Below are 18,092 nucleotides of genomic sequence, written 5' to 3'. Positions count from 1 at the left end.
CATCCTAGTAGCCCTGGGCCCTCCCTAAAGTAATCTTCAAATAAACAATAACTCCGCCTGCCCGGGCCGTCCTAATTCCACACGCCATATTCCACACTCCATGAAGCTGATCCTACCCAAACCTTCCTCGGGCGTGCTGACCCCGTCCCCCTCGATGCCCAACAAACGGAAACTGGTGACTGGAGAATATTCTTCCAAGCGGTCGAGATCGACGCTGAGCCCACCGCCAAATCACTCGACTCTCAAAAAGGAGTCCTCTGCCATGGACAAGATTTCTGCTCTGCAAGCGGCCAAAAACAGCCGGCCCGTGACGCTGTGTACATTTTGCCGGCAACACAAGATCAAATGCAACGCGCTGGACAACTTCCCCAACCCGTGCACGAGGTGCAACAAGATGGGGTTGAAGTGTGAGATCGACCCGCAGTTCAAACCGAAGAAGGGCTCGCAGATTCAGATGTTGATTGGCGACGTGGAGGAGTTGAAGCTGAAGATCGAGATGCTCTCCAGAAATGAACACTTGTTGACTCAGGCGTTGAACCAGCATAACCATTTCATGCTGCATGGTGGGGGTCAGTCGTCACCAGGCTACCCCGGACTGGCAGCCAGACCACCACTTCTGGTCAGAACGCTTCTGAGCCATTACACACCAAACTCTGCCATTGATCAATTTGCCGGCGGCCACTTCACCCCTCCACATCACCCCCATCAACCTCATCACCCTCACCACGGCCCTGACTCGGTGCCTCCATCGCACACAACTTACAACCCTGCGCAAAATACCATAAACGACGCCACGGGGTCGGGTCAGGCCATCACCAATTTGTCCCTGGTGTTTCATGGCAACTCTACAGATAATTCTCCAGCTACGTTTGCCAGTGACACCCAGGGCAACTACACACAGTCGCCAGAGGACCACTCTGCTCAGACAGAGATGTACTCTGAGTTTATCTTGGGTGATGTTCGACTTCCGTTGAAGAAAGCCGACGAGCTTCACGACCGCTTCATGAGCAAATTCCTTCCTTTCCTTCCTATCCTCACGTCTTCCTCTGCAACTGAGCTCTACACCAAGTCTCAGTTGTTGTTCTGGACAGTGATGCTTACGGCTTCACTCTCAGAGCCTGAGCCCGGATTGTACATGTCGCTCGCGGTGCTCATCAAGCAGTTGGCTATCGAAACCTGCTGGATCAGAACGCCTCGTTCCACTCACGTTGTTCAGGCTCTTATCATCCTTGCCGTGTGGCCACTTCCAAATGAAAAAGTTTTAGACGATGCTTCGTACCGCTTTGTCGGTTTAGCCAAAAACTTGTCCTTGCAGTTGGGTCTTCACAGAGGTGGAGAATTTATCCAGGAATTTAGTCGAACGCAAGTCAATTTGGGCCCGAATTCCGACATCTGGAGAACCAGATCATGGTTGGCTGTGTTTTTCTGCGACCAATTCTGGTCCTCCGCTCTTGGGTTGCCCCCTTCTATCAACACCACAGATTACTTGCTTGAGAATGCCAGAGTCGACCAATCGTTGCCCGCAAACTTCAGATGCTTGGTCTCCTTGTCAATTTTCCAGTGCAAGCTTGTCAATGTGATGGGTATTTCTGTCACGAGATCAGATGGCTTACTCGAGCCCTCTAATCGTGCAGCTTCTCTCAACATTCTTGATAGAGAACTCGAAAGACTTAAATTCAAGCTCAACATCATGGAAGGTTCTGCCATTGAGATGTACTACTTGTATTTGCGTCTCATGATCTGTTGTTTTGCATTCCTTCCAGGCACGCCTATTGAAGACCAAGTAAAGTACGTCAGCACGGCTTATTTGTCGGCTACAAGAATTATTACTATTGCTTCGCAACTCGTTAGTGTCGACTACATCTCCCTAATCGAGCTTCCTATTTATGTCAGACAAGCGGTAAGTTACTCCGCTTTTATGCTTTTCAAATTGCACTTGTCAAGATACCTCATTGAGAAGTATGTTGACAGTGCTCGTCAGTCTATTGTGACGGTACATCGTTTATTCAGAAACACGCTATCGTCCTGGAAAGACTTGCAGAACGATCTCTCGAGAACTGCAAAGGTATTGGAAAATTTGAATATTGTGCTCTACACCTACCCAGAAATATTCTATGATGATGAGAGCACTAGTACAGAAGGCAGTATCATTACACGAATGCGTTCGCATTTGACGGCCTCCCTTTTCTACGACTTGGTGTGGTCGATTCACGAAGCGAGAAGAAGAACTTTGCAGGGCAAGGACAATGATGAAAATGAGAGCAGAATTAAAATCAAGGAAGAAGAGGGCGTAAAGCGCCCATTAGCTCTTCCTTTTTACAACCAAATTACGAAGGATGACTTCAAAACTTTGACCACGACAACGCCAAACGGAACAACAATTACGACGTTGGTGCCAACGGATCAGGCTCTTAATCAAGCCAAACTTGAAAGCGAGAATGGTCTGAAGAAATCAATGGAAATCAACGGTGTCCCACTTGCCATGCTAGAGGCCACTGGTAGTACGAAGGATGTCGATAGTATCCGCATTTCTAGCTTTGACCAAGGAACCAAGTCAATAAGCGCTGAAAACGAACCTCATCTTGATAGAGGGTCGTTCACTGCCCAAGTGGGCCCAGGAACAGCCTTGTCGCTCGAAACACAGAATCAACCGCAGCAGCCATCCCTGGTCATGAAACAGCTGCTGGATCCTACACATGGACAGCAATTTGACCAGCAAGATGTATTGTCACAGCAAAATTCCTTGGCCTACGATGGACCTATATCGGGCTCTAGCGAAGCCCGAACTCCAGGAGCGGTCAATCTACAATACAGCACCAGTATGGGAAGCGCTGGCATGGCTGATCAGCTTGACAACTTCTTCCAGCAGCAGTCGCATGGGTGGCTTAATAATAATCACCAGGACGATGATTTCCTTGGCTGGATTGACGTGAACATGCTTCCCGAAAAATAAGCCCTTGTATATATTTTTGTTAACGATCATGAGGACACGAATTTGAACTTACATATACTTGTTTCGCAGCCATGTAGGCCAAATAAAATAGCGCAGCACCTATACGCTTGCTTGTCAGGTGATATGCGGCACGTGCAAATGCAACATCTTCTTCCATCCGATTAGTTATTCCCTTCCATCCCTTAATTTAAGCTTGTTTCTCTCAATTCCCTACAAAATGCTTCACAACCTTTGCAAGATCACCCCAGCATCTAGAGCATCTCTCAGGCCATCATTGAGCATCGCCAGAGTGCAATTGTACTCGTCTTTCAATCCAGCAGACCAGCCTAGAATCAGAATAGGCTCCACTGCCCCCGATTTCACCGCCGACACCACCAAGGGCAAAGTTGCTTTCCATGACTTTCTTGAGAAGACTAAGCAATGGGTTGTCTTGTTCTCTCATCCTGCTGACTTCACCCCAGTTTGCACCACTGAGTTGGGTGCCTTTTCCAAGCTTGCTCCAGAGTTTCAGAAGAGAAACACCACTCTTTTCGGTTTGTCCACTGAGGGCGTAGAGAGCCACAACGCTTGGATCAAAGATATTGAAGATGTCACAGGAGAAAATCCTTTCAGTTTCCCTATCATCGCCGACCCTTCGAAGGAGGTTGCATTCAAGTACGATATGGTTAGTGAGGACGACTTCCACAAGCTCAAGGACCAAATGGTGCCCACTGTCAGATCTGTGTTCATCATTGATCCAAGTAAAAAGGTTAGATTGATCATGACATATCCAGCCTCCACCGGTAGAAACTCTGCCGAAGTGTTGAGAGTGCTTGACGCCTTGCAGTTGACCGACTCCAAGGGTGTGGTTACTCCGATCGACTGGAGCAAGGGTCAGGACGTAATCATCCCTCCTACAGTGTCTGACGCGGATGCTAAGGCCAAATTTGGTGAGTTCAAGACCCTCAAGCCATACTTGAGAACCACCAAGGACCCTCAGTAAATACATAGAGACAATTCATGTTGACATTGCAGCACCATTTATTCAAGTAGATGAGCTGATGAACATTCAGTCGCAATAAGGATAATGCAGAGTCGGTAAGAACGCCAAAGAAAATGATTGTGAGGAATCGTATACTGCAAGCATGGGGCTGATTGGCTTTGCAAAAAATCGTACGTGTCTGACTACGCAATCGAGTCTAAATTTCAATTTCTTTCTCCATCTAGGTTATAGTCGTCAAGCCGAGCTTGGAATTTTGAGCGTTTCGTAATTGCTAAAACTTAATCTTTGACGAATTTCTCCATTTTTCTACATTAATTGGTGCGCACCTTCTTTCACGTTTGAAGAATTCTGCAAGCGCGTCGTGAATCCATTTTCCAGATCCCTATGAAAAATCAATGTCCAAACCATGAAAACAAATTTTTGGGATTCCTCTTCCCTTCTGCCATACATAATTTCTTCAACACTGTACGATGAAAGTGTCTTAGAGACGTCTCCTCCCATCATTTCCATTTTAACACTTTTAGAGTGCCTCGCGCTCTTCACCTCTTTTGGGCTTATTACACGCGTCTCGCCGCACTAGTACTTTTTCTCTCTTCACTATTTCTCACCTTCAAACCTCACTCCAAATACTTCAATCTTTATGTCCAATTTTGTCTCGTCGCCCAGAAGCATCCCATCGGACGCGGCCAGACTTTTAAACTCATCGCACGTCTCGTCGTCGTTGGGCAGATCGGCCAATTCCCCTCTGAGCAGCCAGCCTAATGTTCAGTTTAGTGATGCTCTGCAATCTGCCGTCAAGTCCAGAGACTTGAAGATGCCAGCACTGTTGCACGCTCATGTTGAAGTTCCCAAGGTTGTTGACGTCACTGGTGAGAAAGTCCGCGAATCGTTTGAACAATTCATCGAAGAGTTCGTGGATCCTGACAGTGCTGATGATGAATGGGGTGGGAAAACGTACCTTGCCCAGATCGAGTCCATGAGAGTGTTTGAATATAGCACATTGTACGTGGACTACCAGCACTTGGTCGGACGTGAAAATGGTGTTTTGGCCACAGCCATCTTGGAGCAATACTACCGTTTCAATCCCTTCTTGCTAAAAGGCTTGAAAAGACTCTTGAAGAAATACGCTCCTTCTTTGCTCTACATGAGTTTGTTGGGAAATAATGATGCTACTACCGAGGGAGCTGACACGGAGGCTGGCTCTTCGAGCTCCTCGGGAGCGACTTCTAACGAAAGAGTGTTTCAGATCTCTTTTTTCAACTTGCCTGTCACTCATAGAATCAGAGATATCAGAACGGAGAAAATAGGTTCCTTGATGGCCATCTCCGGTACTGTGACGCGTACTTCCGAAGTTAGGCCCGAATTGTACAAAGGGTCCTTTACCTGTGATATGTGCTCTACTCCATTTGATGGAATTGAGCAAGTGTTCAAGTATACGGAGCCTACATCGTGTTCGTGTGGAAACAAGTCGTATTGGACATTGAACGTTTCCAAATCTCAATTCATTGATTGGCAGAAAGTTCGTATCCAGGAGAATTCGAATGAAATTCCGACAGGTTCGATGCCGAGAACATTAGATGTGATCTTACGTGGTGAGGCTGTGGAGAGAGCAAAACCCGGTGATAAGTGTAAATTTACTGGCACAGAAATCGTCATCCCCGATGTTTCTCAATTGGGCTTACCAGGGATCAAACCGCAGTCTATTCGAGAGAGCTCATCCGGAAGCTCTGAATTGAGTTCTGGTATCACTGGCTTGAAAGCTCTAGGTGTTAGAGATCTCACCTACAAGCTTGCCTTCTACGCTTGCCATGTAAGCTCCTTGGTCAACAAAGCCTCTGACAACGCTGCTGAAGGCAAGGAGATTGAATACCAGGGTCCTAACGATCAAGAGGTCTTCCTTAATTCGTTGACTGACTCAGAGGTTTCTCAGCTCAAAGACATGGTCAAAGATGAGCACGTCTACGATAAACTTGTTCGTTCTGTTGCTCCAGCCGTCTTCGGCCACGAAACCATTAAGAAGGGTATCTTGTTACAAATGCTTGGTGGTGTTCACAAAAAGACTGTCGATGGCATCAACTTGAGAGGTGATATCAACATCTGTATTGTTGGTGATCCGTCTACCTCCAAGTCTCAATTCTTGAAGTACGTCTGTGGCTTTGCTCCTAGGGCAGTGTATACTTCTGGTAAGGCTTCTTCTGCTGCTGGTTTGACCGCTGCTGTTGTGAAAGATGAGGAAAGTGGTGAATACACCATCGAGGCTGGTGCTTTGATGTTGGCTGACAATGGTATTTGTGCCATTGATGAATTTGACAAGATGGATTTGGTCGACCAGGTTGCCATTCACGAGGCCATGGAACAACAGACTATTTCCATTGCTAAAGCTGGTATTCATGCTACCTTGAATGCTCGTACCTCCATCTTAGCCGCTGCAAACCCTATTGGAGGTAGATACAACAGGAAGTTTGGCTTGCGTGCTAATTTGAACATGACAGCTCCGATCATGTCTAGATTCGATATGTTCTTTGTTGTCTTAGACGACTGCAACGAAAGAGTTGACACCCAACTAGCTTCACACATCGTCGATTTGCACATGTTGAAGGATGAAGCAATTGACCCACCTTACTCTGCGGAGCAGTTATCAAGGTACATCAAGTATGCTAAGACATTCAAGCCTCGCATGACGCAAGAGGCAAGAGATTTCTTGGTTGCAAAGTACAAGGAATTGAGAAGTGATGATGCTCAGGGTCTTGGGAGATCTTCGTATAGAATTACCGTCAGACAATTGGAATCCATGGTGAGATTGTCTGAAGCCATTGCCCGTGCCAACTGTACGGAGGAGATCACGCCAACATTCGTTTCGGAAGCGTATGACTTATTGCGCCTGTCAATCATCAGAGTGGAGATGGACGACATCCAAATCGATGATGAGGACGGCCATGGAGAGACTATGGAAGTTGAGGAAGAAGATGCCAACCCTGAAGTTGAGGAAGTCCGTGAAGGTCTCGAATCATCTTTCCCAAGTCATCAGGAGCAGAGGAGACAACAGAAAACGAGAATTCCATACGACAAATATGTTGCTATGATGAACCTAATAGTCAAGAAAGTATCTGACGAAGACGCATCTGGAGGAGATGGTTTGACGCAAGAGGAAATCGTTGACTGGTACTTGCATCAGAAAGAGGATGAAATCAACACTGAACAAGAGTTCCATGCAGAAAGAGCTTTGACATACAAGGTGTTGAAGAGATTGGTCAAGGACCGTATTTTGATGAGTGTAACGCAAAATTTGAACGAGGATGCCCTTCCCGAAGACGAATACGAGAGAGAACAGCAAGGGAGTCGAACAGTGTTCATCATACATCCAAACTGCGCAATCTTGGACTTTTTTGATAATCAAGCCAGGCCAGATGAGCAGGAAACAGGAGAAGAATAAGATCAAGTCAGGTAGAAGAAAGTTCGTTTTTATAGTGTATAATATATCTTTAGTTGTATTTTTATATTTTCAAGAGTGACATTGACTACTTGTTAGGTTGATTGCCGTTTTTGTTGTTTTCTCCTTTCTTTTCGTCCGACAAGGGAAGATTCTCTGAGTTTTCTGTTTTTGATTTGTCGAGTCTCCAATCAGCCACGGAGATCAGATTGGCACACTCGACGCAATGTTCAACAAAATGTTTCGAGGACTGGAATATCTTCTGGCAGCTTCGGCACCACCCTGGATCGGAACCTGGATACATGTGTTCTTTGTCTTTCACGTAGTGCACAAGACGCAAATGTCTCTTCAAGACATCTAGTCTGTTGAATGAACCACCGTTTCTATGGCAAGTAGGGTCTGTGCGCCAATATGGGCAGTGGAACATGGGTTCGTTATGAGATTTTTCATGTCTCCGCAAGTCAGACTGTCTAGCAAAAGACCACTCACAGTCCTGGTAAGAGCAAGCGAACGGTTTTGAGGCGTCCTTCACGTCTGGACCATCCTTCTTTCCACCCTTCTTGACTTTCGAGCTTTTTGGCACCACGGATTTGCTGTTGTACTTTGGTTTCGTCTGCGATTTGGATCTAAACAACGGATCCTTGAAATAGACGAACAGATCATCCTGTGGATGAGACAAGTTTGGTTCGGAATGGTTACCGTTTGGAAGAACGTTGGAGTGGTTCGACAGCGTGGTCTGAGGCAACGCTGAAGCCAGTCTGGAGAGGGGCTGGGCAGCGTGTTGGGCGGCAGGCTGCAAAGGGGGAGCTATCTGAGAGGGTAGCAGTTGAAAAGTTGATGTGGTTGCTTGGGGTTGCTGAAACTGGTACTGCTGGTATTGCAGAGCGAGCAGCGAGGTTGTAGGGTACTGCTGGTTCAACGACATGGGCATCAGGAGCAGCAGAGGGATGGTTTGCTGCAAGCCGTGTTGCAGCTGGGCCATGGGTTGTTGCAACGACGGCTGCTGCAACGACAGCAGCTGCTGCAAAGGTTGTTGTAAATGCAGCTGAAGAGGCTGCTGCAAGGAGATTGGTTGAGTAGCTGCGGCCAGTGAGTAAGGATAAATCGCCGTGAACGGGTCTGGGGTCGAGTGAAAGTTTGGCATGGAGTACTTGGACCCCAACGAGTACATGTTATTGTACGACTGGGAGTAGTACGACGTTGGCGCCGTGTTGAAGTAGGCGGTAGCCGTTGACGACGACACTTGGCCCGTGGGTGGGTGGAGCGACATGCCCTTTTGCGAGTACGGTAGCGGGGAGGCGTAAGAAGACTTGAGATCGTCTCTTCTTGGATCGTTATTCGGCGAGGACATCCGCTGGAGAATTGGATGACGATACAGTACGGTAGTTAGAGAGCAGGATAGATAGGCAAAACGAAAAGGAAGGGAAAGGGTGTTGACTTGCGGAAAAAAAAAAAAAATAAAACGGAAGGGGTTTGCGGAAGTTTGATGTTGGTTGTGGAGGGCCCTGAAAAAAGAGTGAGGGTGTTGGGAAGATCTATGTAGCGAGATGGAGAAAAGCGATGAGCCGCTTGATGTGAGGTTCTGCTTGTGTGTCGGCTTTTTGGAAGAAAGCGTTGTGCAGGAGACGAGAGCAAAAACGAGGAAAAGTGTGAGAGAATGAACGTAAATGTGGGTGGAGCCGCGACCGTTGGCGAGAATTTGGGCCAAGGCGAGGCGAACCCTAGCCACAAAGAGAGGCGAGAAAACCAAACACGGAACGGAAGAAAACGCCGCCAAAAGATCAACATTTTGAATTTGATCCAACACTCACAGCTTCGCCAAGGGGAATTTCATTTCAGTTTCTCCACTTCCAAACGGTCGTAAAGCAGGTCTGGCGTAAGAATCTCCAGTGCGAAGAATGGAAGGAGGGCAAAAAAATCTGCGCCGCTCCAGGGCTCCTGCGGAAGGAAAAAATCTAAGTGAAAACCCTTCACCGAGCGTCCATTGTGGTCTCGAGCCACGGGGCAGTTCCCGAAAAAGCGCCCATTGGGCCACATAGATCAGTCAAAGGGTCTTGATTTAGCATGGATGTTCTCGTTGAATTTTCTGTTGAATCTTCTTGTTGAATGCTCACGAATGAATCTGTTTGACCCTAGCTTTTGTGTTTGAGAACGTTCGGGCAGTGGGCACCTGAGACCCGTCCCCAAGCCGACCCAAGCCTCACCGGGGCGCCAGAGTCGAGTCTCTCGCAGAGGTGAGGGAATAACGACATCAGTCTGGCCAGCCCAATTGAACAGGCTTTATTTGTAATATTATTACATTATGATTATTTATTTACTATGATTCTTGCAGTCTCCTTCCGTCCTCTGAAAATGTGTTCTTTTATTCTGTTCTCTCATTCTCTTCCACCTAAGGTCTTCCTGGGCGTCGCCGGGGGTCTGAAAAGTTCGCGCCAATTGGCCGTCAACTTGGCGCCTCTGGGGCCGCAAACGCCGTACCTGAGTTACCAACAGGACCCGGGTGTCATGTTAGTAGGGGCACCTCCTGGCGCCGCAATGGCCTTCGTTGCAACTAAGCGAGCGGCTGATGGTTCGCTTACCTTTATAGACTAGGTGGGAAGACTAATTTGTAGTGTGTGGGAAGAAACGAGGCGGGCGGGTTTCGGCGGAGGGTAGCGATGGATGGACGCGGTGCGGGCCCGGTGCACTGTCGTGTGAGCGGGCCACTGAGGGTGCTGCTATTGTGGGCGGTGGGTGCGGGTGCGTAGAGGTGGTCCGAGTGGAGTGTCCTGTGATGTTTTGTTGTGGATAGGGGGCAGCTACGGGATGACGAACTGGGTGACGGTATCTCTTCTTTTTTTTTTTTTGTAAGTCTCTCTTTTGGGTGAACTTTAGCAAGTCTAGATTTCGATGGTTACTTGTGACTGTCTGTGCTCTGCAGCTAGTCGGATCGGTCTAGGACTTCCATGTAAGCACTGGATCTGTTTGTGGTCTCTAGGTGCGGCATCTGTGGGAGATTATACCTGCCTGGACTTGGAGACACACTTTTTTCTCAGAAACACATAGAGTAGCCTCTCCGTGAAAATCTGCACAATCAGGGAGAACCCTTCCTATATGGGAATGAACCAGAGGGATGCTAGGCAATTGATTTTCCACATCTCCCCTTCACCACTGATTATGTAGTTCTGGCATTGCGAAGCCTTCTCTTTCTTAGATTCAAGGTCGACTTTCGATCCTTATTTGTCCATCTCATAGTAATCGTCTTTTGTGGCTGCAAAAATGTCGTCGCTTGCTCTGCTACAGTAGCACTCCACTGATCCCCGCAACCCCTCAAGGAGAGCTCTCACAGTAAATCAAAGTGAGCCACCGAACTCTCCTGGCTAGCCGCAGCGTTCGTATATCAACTTCTTCGCAGTGAACCCGACTTTGGCCTGTTTGACTCGACCCTTGCTAAAGTAGCCACGACATTGTCGCGCACGAGGTCTCCCCATGGAGTTCCACATCCACGAATTATTGGCTTCAAGGTTCTTCGAACCACTTAATAGTAACAAACCTACAAATATAAGTAGATCTCCAGAATCTATTGACTCTCGTGCTCTCGATCTTTCTATGTTTACTGCGTCTGGTAGCTACACCAATTGGCTGCAATTCTTTGGCGAGCAACCCTCACTACAGTAGTACCCTTACATCCGTGACAGCCGATTATGGTTTCTCCAAATCACACAACACCCACCAAGCTTCCCATTTAGATTTCATAGGCAATAGAATGCTTTATATGCCATAGCAGACTCTTAGTCACTCTGACTAATGTCTCGCGGGAGGTCACTAGCATTGCTAATCACGACTAATTTCCTGCACCGGCCCCAGTGATACGGCCTGGGAATTCAGTCCGGGGAACTGCCGACTTTATCTCTTTCTTTCTCCAATGTCTGAAGTACGTAATTTTTTTAACACTTTTATATCACCATGACCTTTCTCAAGTTCATTCGAAACATGGCTAACTTCCAGAAAAAACCAATTGAAGTGCTCAAGTTCGCTGACAAGGACGGTGCGTATCGCCGCTTGCCGTCTCAGTTTCGTAACTCCATCTCCAGGGAACCAGGTGCTGAGTTTCCTCCAGATTTGAACCGTTACCACCTATATGTATCGCTTGCTTGTCCTTGGGCCCACAGGGTTCTTATAACGAGACTTTTCAAGGGGCTCACCCAGGCTCTTCCAGTTACTATTGTGCACTGGCACATGGACGAGAACGGGTGGAGGTTCCCCACTAAGGAGGAATTGGCTACTGTGAAGAATGGTGACATCTCACTTGGGACTGCTGAACCGTTGTATGGATTTGAGAGGTTGAAGCAGTTATATTATAAGGCCAATCCGGACTACGATGGCCGCTTCACAGTGCCTGTGTTGTGGGATAAGCAAAAGGAGACCATTGTCAACAACGAGAGCTCGGAAATCATTCGTATGCTCAACACTGAGTTTAACGATTTGTTGCCTGCCGATTTTGCCGAGGTGGATTTGTACCCCGAAGAGTTGCGCTCGAAGATTGATGAGATCAACGACTTAGTCTACGATAATATCAACAATGGTGTTTACAAAACTGGGTTTGCCACGAGTCAGGATGTTTATGAGAAGGAGGTGAAGAACGTTTTTGCTCATTTGGATAAAGTTGAGGAGATTCTTAAGAGTAACCAGGAGCAAGACCCCAAGCATCGCTTTTTGATCGGGACCACCCTCACAGAGGCTGATGTACGCTTGTACACCACCATTGTGCGTTTTGATCCGGTTTACGTCCAGCATTTCAAGTGCAATATTGGGATGATCAGGCATGACTACCCTTACATCAACGAATGGTTGAAGTTGCTCTATTGGAAAATTCCTGCGTTCAAGGACTCCACTGATTTCAGCCATATCAAGAAGCACTATACGAAATCGCATAAGGGTATCAACCCTCATGGAATAACGCCTGTGGGTCCTATTCCAGATGTGCAGTTGGACTGATTGTTTTTCACTAGTCAATTAAGGACATATGAATGCTCAAATCTATTCTCTTCCACGGAGCACTAATCTATTGTATGGGATACTAAGCTCCTCTGCTTGCCAATCTAACCTTCTAATCCTTCTGCCTGATGTGTTTGGTGCGAGCAATCGTAAGCTTCAAGCAGGTTAACGTTCATTGAATATGCACTCATCCCTTCAAGATTGATATAGCACACATGGATTCGAAATCTAAACAGTCTAGCTAAATCTTTGACTACAAGAATGTCGTTTTGTCTAGTGCCTAGCTGTATGCCTCGTGTGACTGCTACCATGAGAGGTCAGTACTGTTTGCATGCGCAATTGTAAGTCTAATCTTCTTAAACAGCTCTTTGACAAGTGAAATATTACCTACGTGCTGGAAAATGCTGGAATATCATCTTTCATTTCGTTTTATGGATGAGTCTTTACCTTCATGTATAGTGGCATCTCTACAGATCACCATACGTGTGTTGTAGGCTTCGTGATCCAGACTGACATTATACAATTGAATGCTTGAGACGAATGGAGCAAGTATTGAAATGGTGAAGCCAATATTCTATCAATTTTGCATCACGAGGCGCCTACATTGAACACAATAGAACTCGGATGGAAATCCACTAGGTGTGTTGAGAAATTTCGCTCTTTTGGGTGCGAACAATGATGATCCATACAAACGCACCGTATAGTTGGATGTATGTAGAGCGGCGGTTTTTCGTGTTTTAGAGTCCCGTGAACGGAACTAAAAACCTTTTAGTATCTGCTGAATAGCCGAAAATTCTAATTTCTCGAGATAGTGGAAGTTCCTGACACTTCGAACCTCTATCCTGATATATTCACCAGCCCACTGCATTGTGTGCGATCTACATCTTTCGTGCCGGAGAACTCGAAGACGCGAAATCTTATATATTTGACGACTTTAAAATCAGCTAAAGACATTGATGAGAGGTATGAATATGAATACAAAAACATCAAGGATACTCAATACTAACTGCAGATTACAAGATTGTTGTTTTGGGCGCCGGTGGTGTGGGTAAGTCCTCGGTCACCGTTCAGTTTGTGCAAGGTGTATATGTGGAAAGTTATGATCCAACGATCGAGGACTCGTACAGAAAGCTGATCGAAGTCGACGGCAGGGCCTGTGACTTGGAGATTTTGGATACTGCTGGTGTTGCCCAGTTCACTGCTATGCGTGAATTGTATATCAAATCGGGCAAAGGCTTTTTGTTGGTGTACTCTGTCACAGATGAAAACTCCTTGACGGAATTGTTGGCATTGAGAGAGCAGGTGCTCAGAATCAAAGACTCAGATAACGTGCCAATGGTGCTCATTGGTAACAAGAGCGATTTGGAAGAGGACAGAGTGTTGTCTGTCGAGGACGGTGTCAAGGTGTCCCAACAATGGGGGCTGGTTCCTTTCTACGAGACATCGGCCATGTACAAGACCAATGTTGATGAGGCCTTCATCGACGTGGTGAGACAAATCATGCTTAAAGAGGCACAGATCAGTGCTGAAAAGAAGCAGCAGAAGGAGATGCAGAAGCAACAAGCTTTGGAAGCGGGCAACCAGAAAGGGGCGGTCAACGGTATCGCTGGAATCGATAGCGAGTCTGTCCTCAAGCGAAACAGGCAATCTGTTTCGTCGAAGAACACGAAAAGCCGCAGTAAATGTTGTACCATTGTATGATGAGACAAGGTACTACAGACTCTTTCTAAAGGCTGGCACGGCAGTTCATGATCTCGCTCCTTAATTGGTATATATTAGTCGGTGCTGCCACCAGAAACATGGTGGGCCCCGTTGCGTGCTGAGATCGCTTAATCGAGGGTTGTGTGAGTTCGCTTTCACAACGTTACAGTGAAAACTGCATTGGACATCAAGGAACTTACATAAGGTAATGAACAAATAGCTAAACAGGAAACGAGTAGATTGTAAACAGAAATAGACACAGGATTTTGCGGTTCGTTGTTCTCGCCAGCTAGTGCCACTGCGTCTCTCGAGTCTACTTTTGCGGCCATAGGTACTCATTCATGAAAAATCAGCAAGAAATACCAAAGTAGCCGAATCAGAGACTGTCTATGTTTTCAGCTTTTTTGGCATCCGTACTTTGCTTCAAAGGTTAGCTCCCAGGTCCCGTTAAACTTTCCTTTGTGACAATAGCCTTGCCTGGGGAAACTGCGGAGGGGGCATGATATTACTACACATAAGACCCTGCCACACTAGTTAATTACCCATACAAGTTCCCCAAAATCAACTGAACATCTTATGTATGCCTTAGGACCGGTGGCCCATTTCTCTCCAGCGGATATCCATAGGCCACGGCGTTACGCCAAAGAAAGTAATGGTGACAGCGGTGGCGGCAACGACCAGAGCAATGTGCTGTTGCAGGATACCTCGCAAGGTCAGGCTTCCAGAGAGCTCATAACATATATCATCCCGGACTTCAGGGCAGTCAGCTACTTTCAAAAGGAGTTTATAGCGCTTAATGAGTTTCATTTGGCTGAGGAAGGCGAGGCGCTGGGGTTTGAAATCTACTTGGTGGACCAGTGGATTAGAGGCAGAAAGATCGGGGGAGTCATTTCTACGTACACGGGGAGCCGTGATGCCATAGTGAAGGTCATAAAGTTCACTATAATACGGAAACCATCAAGGCAGTATCCCCCTCGTTTTCAGGAGTACTTGAACGAGGTGATGATGAACCATGCGACGTTCAAGAAGATGGAAATGGAAACGACAGGTGATACCGATGCTGGCAACGGTGCTGAGGAGCCTGCTGTGAGTGAGTTTCTCTTGGTGACAAACCTTGCTGCGCTTCCCTCAACGTTAAACTTGATACCCGTTCCTGAAGGTGACATGAGAATAGTCGAGAAGCGCTTTGTACTCAATTCAAACTTGAAAAAGCTAAATTGTGGAGGACGGTCTTTATCCCTAGCTGCACACAAGGTTTCAGACGCATCCGAAGACAAGTTTAGACAGATGTACAAGTTGCGGAACGACAGCGTTCCCATAGAATTTGCTGTACGACAGTTGGTCAACCTCATTCAAACTTGCCTCTTTTACTTCGATTATCTAGACGCAAGGTACTGCGATGGAATTCTTTGTCAGAAAACAGAAGACGCCATAACTAACTGGTGGAGTTTGATCGGTCTTCCTCATTTCAACTTTAAACCGAACCCTAAGAGCGGCATCTTGCCATCAAAAACTGTTGCAGCCATTCTTAGTCTCACCTTAAGTGTGAGGTTGCGCTTACAATTGTATGGTGGCTGTGACGTACCTAAGGATGTGTTTGACTTCGAGAACTTCATGCTTTCCATTGGGCATTTCCAGAAACAAGTCAAGATTGAGAAGAAGAGGAAGCTCGACTTGATCACTCTCCTGCGACTATTTAATTACACAAACCAAAAGTATCCTTCAGACAGTACGAAACGTTTTGGCGACACTTCTGACGATGAACATGAGGAATTTTACGATCCTTACGTTGGAACCTATAGCAATGGCAAGAGCCTGCAGAACGGCAACTCATTGTATAAGAAAAACAAAATCTATTATTCGAAAGAGTTAAAGAAGTTGACGAATGTGGTCAAGACCACTGTTCAGGATCATATCATCGTGAGAGAAGACGATGATACTTTTTTCGACCCAAAGACGGCATCAAGTGGCAAAATCAGAAGCAAAATTGCCTCAAAACTTACAGACAACGTTCTCCCTTCCGATATCGAGACGTTGGATTTAGATTTTCTTGTCCGAAAACATCTAACGGGAAGGACCCTCAAGACGCTCTGGTTAGGCGCAAATTATCATTTAGAGCAAAATCAGAGAACACTACATGTCGGGTATTCAAGGGATCATAAACGTCATGGTGACGATGAAGTCACGAAGTCCGAACATAGAGATAGCTCGCTCTACAAGTTTGTCAGCTTGAAAGATGCTATTACTATGAATCAATCATCGAGCGTTGCGCCGAATGATAGCAGCAAGAGATCGGGAAGAATGAGATTCGGCTTTCAAGCGAGAAGGGGAAATCTCTCATCTAAAATTGACATGTTGGGAGACACCTCAAAGTTCAAACAGCAATTTCTGCAACAATGTGGTGATGAGTCCTTTTTGGACGCCCAACTTAACAAGCTTTCCAATGAGTCAGCATTCGAAGCTTGCAAAAAAGCCGCCGAAGATTGCAATGTTAGGAAGTTTCTCCAGCACGATACAAGAAACCTCTTGAACAGAAGGAATTCGTTTTCAAATGTTCATCACTTAAAAGATCTGAATCTCAACACCATTGAGTATATTAGAGAGGAGCGCGATGATTTATTTGTGCCCACGGTTGGATATCATGAATTACCGTTGAGGAGGTCTATATCTGGATCGAACTTGGAGGAGGTGATTCATAAGTTTGAGCGACCTATTTGTGAAGAGAAAATTTGCATGAGGTTCTTGCAGCTTTTGATGTTTTTGGCTAATACTGAGAAGCTCAAAGCTGAGCTTGATAAAAGCGGCAATGATAAGCTAAGGAGAGCATATAAACATATTAACTTCGAGTTGGTGAAACTACAAAATTTTTACTCGCAGATGCAAGCAAAGCATCATAACATCGAGGAAAACTACTCTGCTGTGTTTGTCGGTCGTATGCGTGACATCACTGACAATATAGACAGAATGGCTTTCAGATCGCGTGATCTTTCCAAGAAAATTAATGAGTTGGAAGACAATACTAGAAAGCTTGAATTCAATTTGCAGAACGAGTGTGTGCACAAGTTTGATGAGATTACCAAGCACCTTATTCACAGCCCCAAGTTCCTCAGAGTTTTTAAGGATGACGAAGAGAGGCAAAAGGTGATTTTCAGCTTGACTGGCCGTGATTATATCGTGAAGGAGGACAAAGAATTTGAGAACAACTATTGGGGACTCCGATATTTCATCACATGTTTGTACGAGTTGATGGTGTTCGTTCTCCAGATGTTCAATTTTGATCGATCAAAGATGGACTTGGACAGAATCAGAAAAATGTACCGTAAGATTGATCCTAACCGACGCTTTATTGACAAGGCATACCGGCTTGTGGGACAGGAACCCAGCAAGCAGGATTCAGAATTACAATAGAAAGTTAACGCTTCACTAAACTTTCAAATGTAGCATTAAGTGTATTGATCACCTCTGTTAGTTGATGCTTGTACTCTGTAGACAGGGCCTTATCGTGATTAGACAATATGTTTTCAAAGGCTCGTAGAGCATCGCTTTGGAGATGCTTCAAAGCTACTGTTGATTTCTGCAAATTCTCATCCAAATCTTTTAAGGTAACATCCTCGACTGCTTTTTTGTATCCACTCATTCTTTCCTCAAATGCTGCCTCCTCTGCACCAGTGACTCTTTCATTGGCACTGCAATGCTCCATCACACTATTCACAAGCAGCTCAGAATCTGCGATCATCGCCTCCAATTTCGACCCAATGAAATCTTGTTGCTGTAGAGAAACTACAAGTTCAATCCTAGCTTTCTCCAACTCTTTGATCACGGCCTCTTTATCAGCATGGACAGTTTCATCCTCGGTTTTGTCCTGCTCCTTACTGAGATCATCATAAATCTCATTAGGCACCAATTGACGTGCTAGCGTCTGAAGAGACACAATACTTGTCTCCGTATCATTTATCTGTTCATCTAGGAGAGAAACCAACGACCCAATGTTCTTTGGGTCAGAGTCCATCTTGCCTTGTTTCCGCGCATACTAAATGTTGAGACTTATT

At 46.1% G+C, this 18,092-nt stretch overlaps 8 protein-coding genes across 8 annotated transcripts; 6 read left to right on the top strand and 2 right to left on the bottom strand. All coding sequences in view use genetic code 12, as the record gives it.

Moving 5' to 3' along the window:
* Nucleotides 1-100: 100 nt before the first annotated feature.
* Nucleotides 101-2,953, top strand: SEF1 (Sef1p; the record flags this gene model as incomplete). The annotated part of the gene is made up of 1 exon (XM_029033542.2): nt 101-2,953. The coding sequence occupies one exon, from the start codon at nt 101-103 to the stop codon at nt 2,951-2,953; it is 2,853 nt and encodes a 950-aa protein (XP_028892134.2).
* A 217-nt stretch (nt 2,954-3,170) lies between these two features.
* CJI96_0002954 (peroxiredoxin) lies at nt 3,171-3,935 on the top strand (the record flags this gene model as incomplete). The annotated part of the gene is made up of 1 exon (XM_029033543.2): nt 3,171-3,935. The coding sequence occupies one exon, from the start codon at nt 3,171-3,173 to the stop codon at nt 3,933-3,935; it is 765 nt and encodes a 254-aa protein (XP_028892135.2).
* Nucleotides 3,936-4,575: 640 nt separating this feature from the next.
* MCM6 (MCM DNA helicase complex subunit MCM6) lies at nt 4,576-7,368 on the top strand (the record flags this gene model as incomplete). The annotated part of the gene is made up of 1 exon (XM_029033544.2): nt 4,576-7,368. One exon carries the CDS (start codon nt 4,576-4,578, stop codon nt 7,366-7,368), a length of 2,793 nt encoding a protein of 930 aa, XP_028892136.2.
* An 85-nt stretch (nt 7,369-7,453) lies between these two features.
* Nucleotides 7,454-8,716, bottom strand: CJI96_0002952 (uncharacterized protein; the record flags this gene model as incomplete). Its single annotated transcript, XM_029033545.2, has 1 exon — nt 7,454-8,716. The coding sequence occupies one exon, from the start codon at nt 8,714-8,716 to the stop codon at nt 7,454-7,456; it is 1,263 nt and encodes a 420-aa protein (XP_028892137.2).
* A 2,553-nt stretch (nt 8,717-11,269) lies between these two features.
* Nucleotides 11,270-12,342, top strand: ECM4 (omega-class glutathione transferase; the record flags this gene model as incomplete). Its single annotated transcript, XM_029033546.2, has 2 exons — nt 11,270-11,278; nt 11,353-12,342. The coding sequence occupies 2 exons, from the start codon at nt 11,270-11,272 to the stop codon at nt 12,340-12,342; spliced, it is 999 nt and encodes a 332-aa protein (XP_028892138.1).
* Nucleotides 12,343-13,298: 956 nt separating this feature from the next.
* RSR1 (Ras family GTPase RSR1) lies at nt 13,299-14,043 on the top strand (the record flags this gene model as incomplete). Its single annotated transcript, XM_029033547.2, has 2 exons — nt 13,299-13,305; nt 13,355-14,043. 2 exons carry the CDS (start codon nt 13,299-13,301, stop codon nt 14,041-14,043), a joined length of 696 nt encoding a protein of 231 aa, XP_028892139.1.
* A 576-nt stretch (nt 14,044-14,619) lies between these two features.
* CJI96_0002949 (uncharacterized protein) lies at nt 14,620-17,451 on the top strand (the record flags this gene model as incomplete). The annotated part of the gene is made up of 1 exon (XM_029033548.2): nt 14,620-17,451. The coding sequence occupies one exon, from the start codon at nt 14,620-14,622 to the stop codon at nt 17,449-17,451; it is 2,832 nt and encodes a 943-aa protein (XP_028892140.2).
* A 4-nt stretch (nt 17,452-17,455) lies between these two features.
* On the bottom strand, nt 17,456-18,052 carry CJI96_0002948 (uncharacterized protein; the record flags this gene model as incomplete). The annotated part of the gene is made up of 1 exon (XM_029033549.2): nt 17,456-18,052. One exon carries the CDS (start codon nt 18,050-18,052, stop codon nt 17,456-17,458), a length of 597 nt encoding a protein of 198 aa, XP_028892141.2.
* Nucleotides 18,053-18,092: the final 40 nt, after the last annotated feature.

The sequence above is a fragment of the Candidozyma auris genome, chromosome 3, assembly GCF_003013715.1.
Source record: "Candidozyma auris chromosome 3, complete sequence".
In the NCBI taxonomy this organism is placed as follows: domain Eukaryota; kingdom Fungi; phylum Ascomycota; class Pichiomycetes; order Serinales; family Metschnikowiaceae; genus Candidozyma; species Candidozyma auris.
Note: the sequence above shows the minus strand (reverse complement) of the source record. Positions and strands in the feature narration are given on the sequence as shown.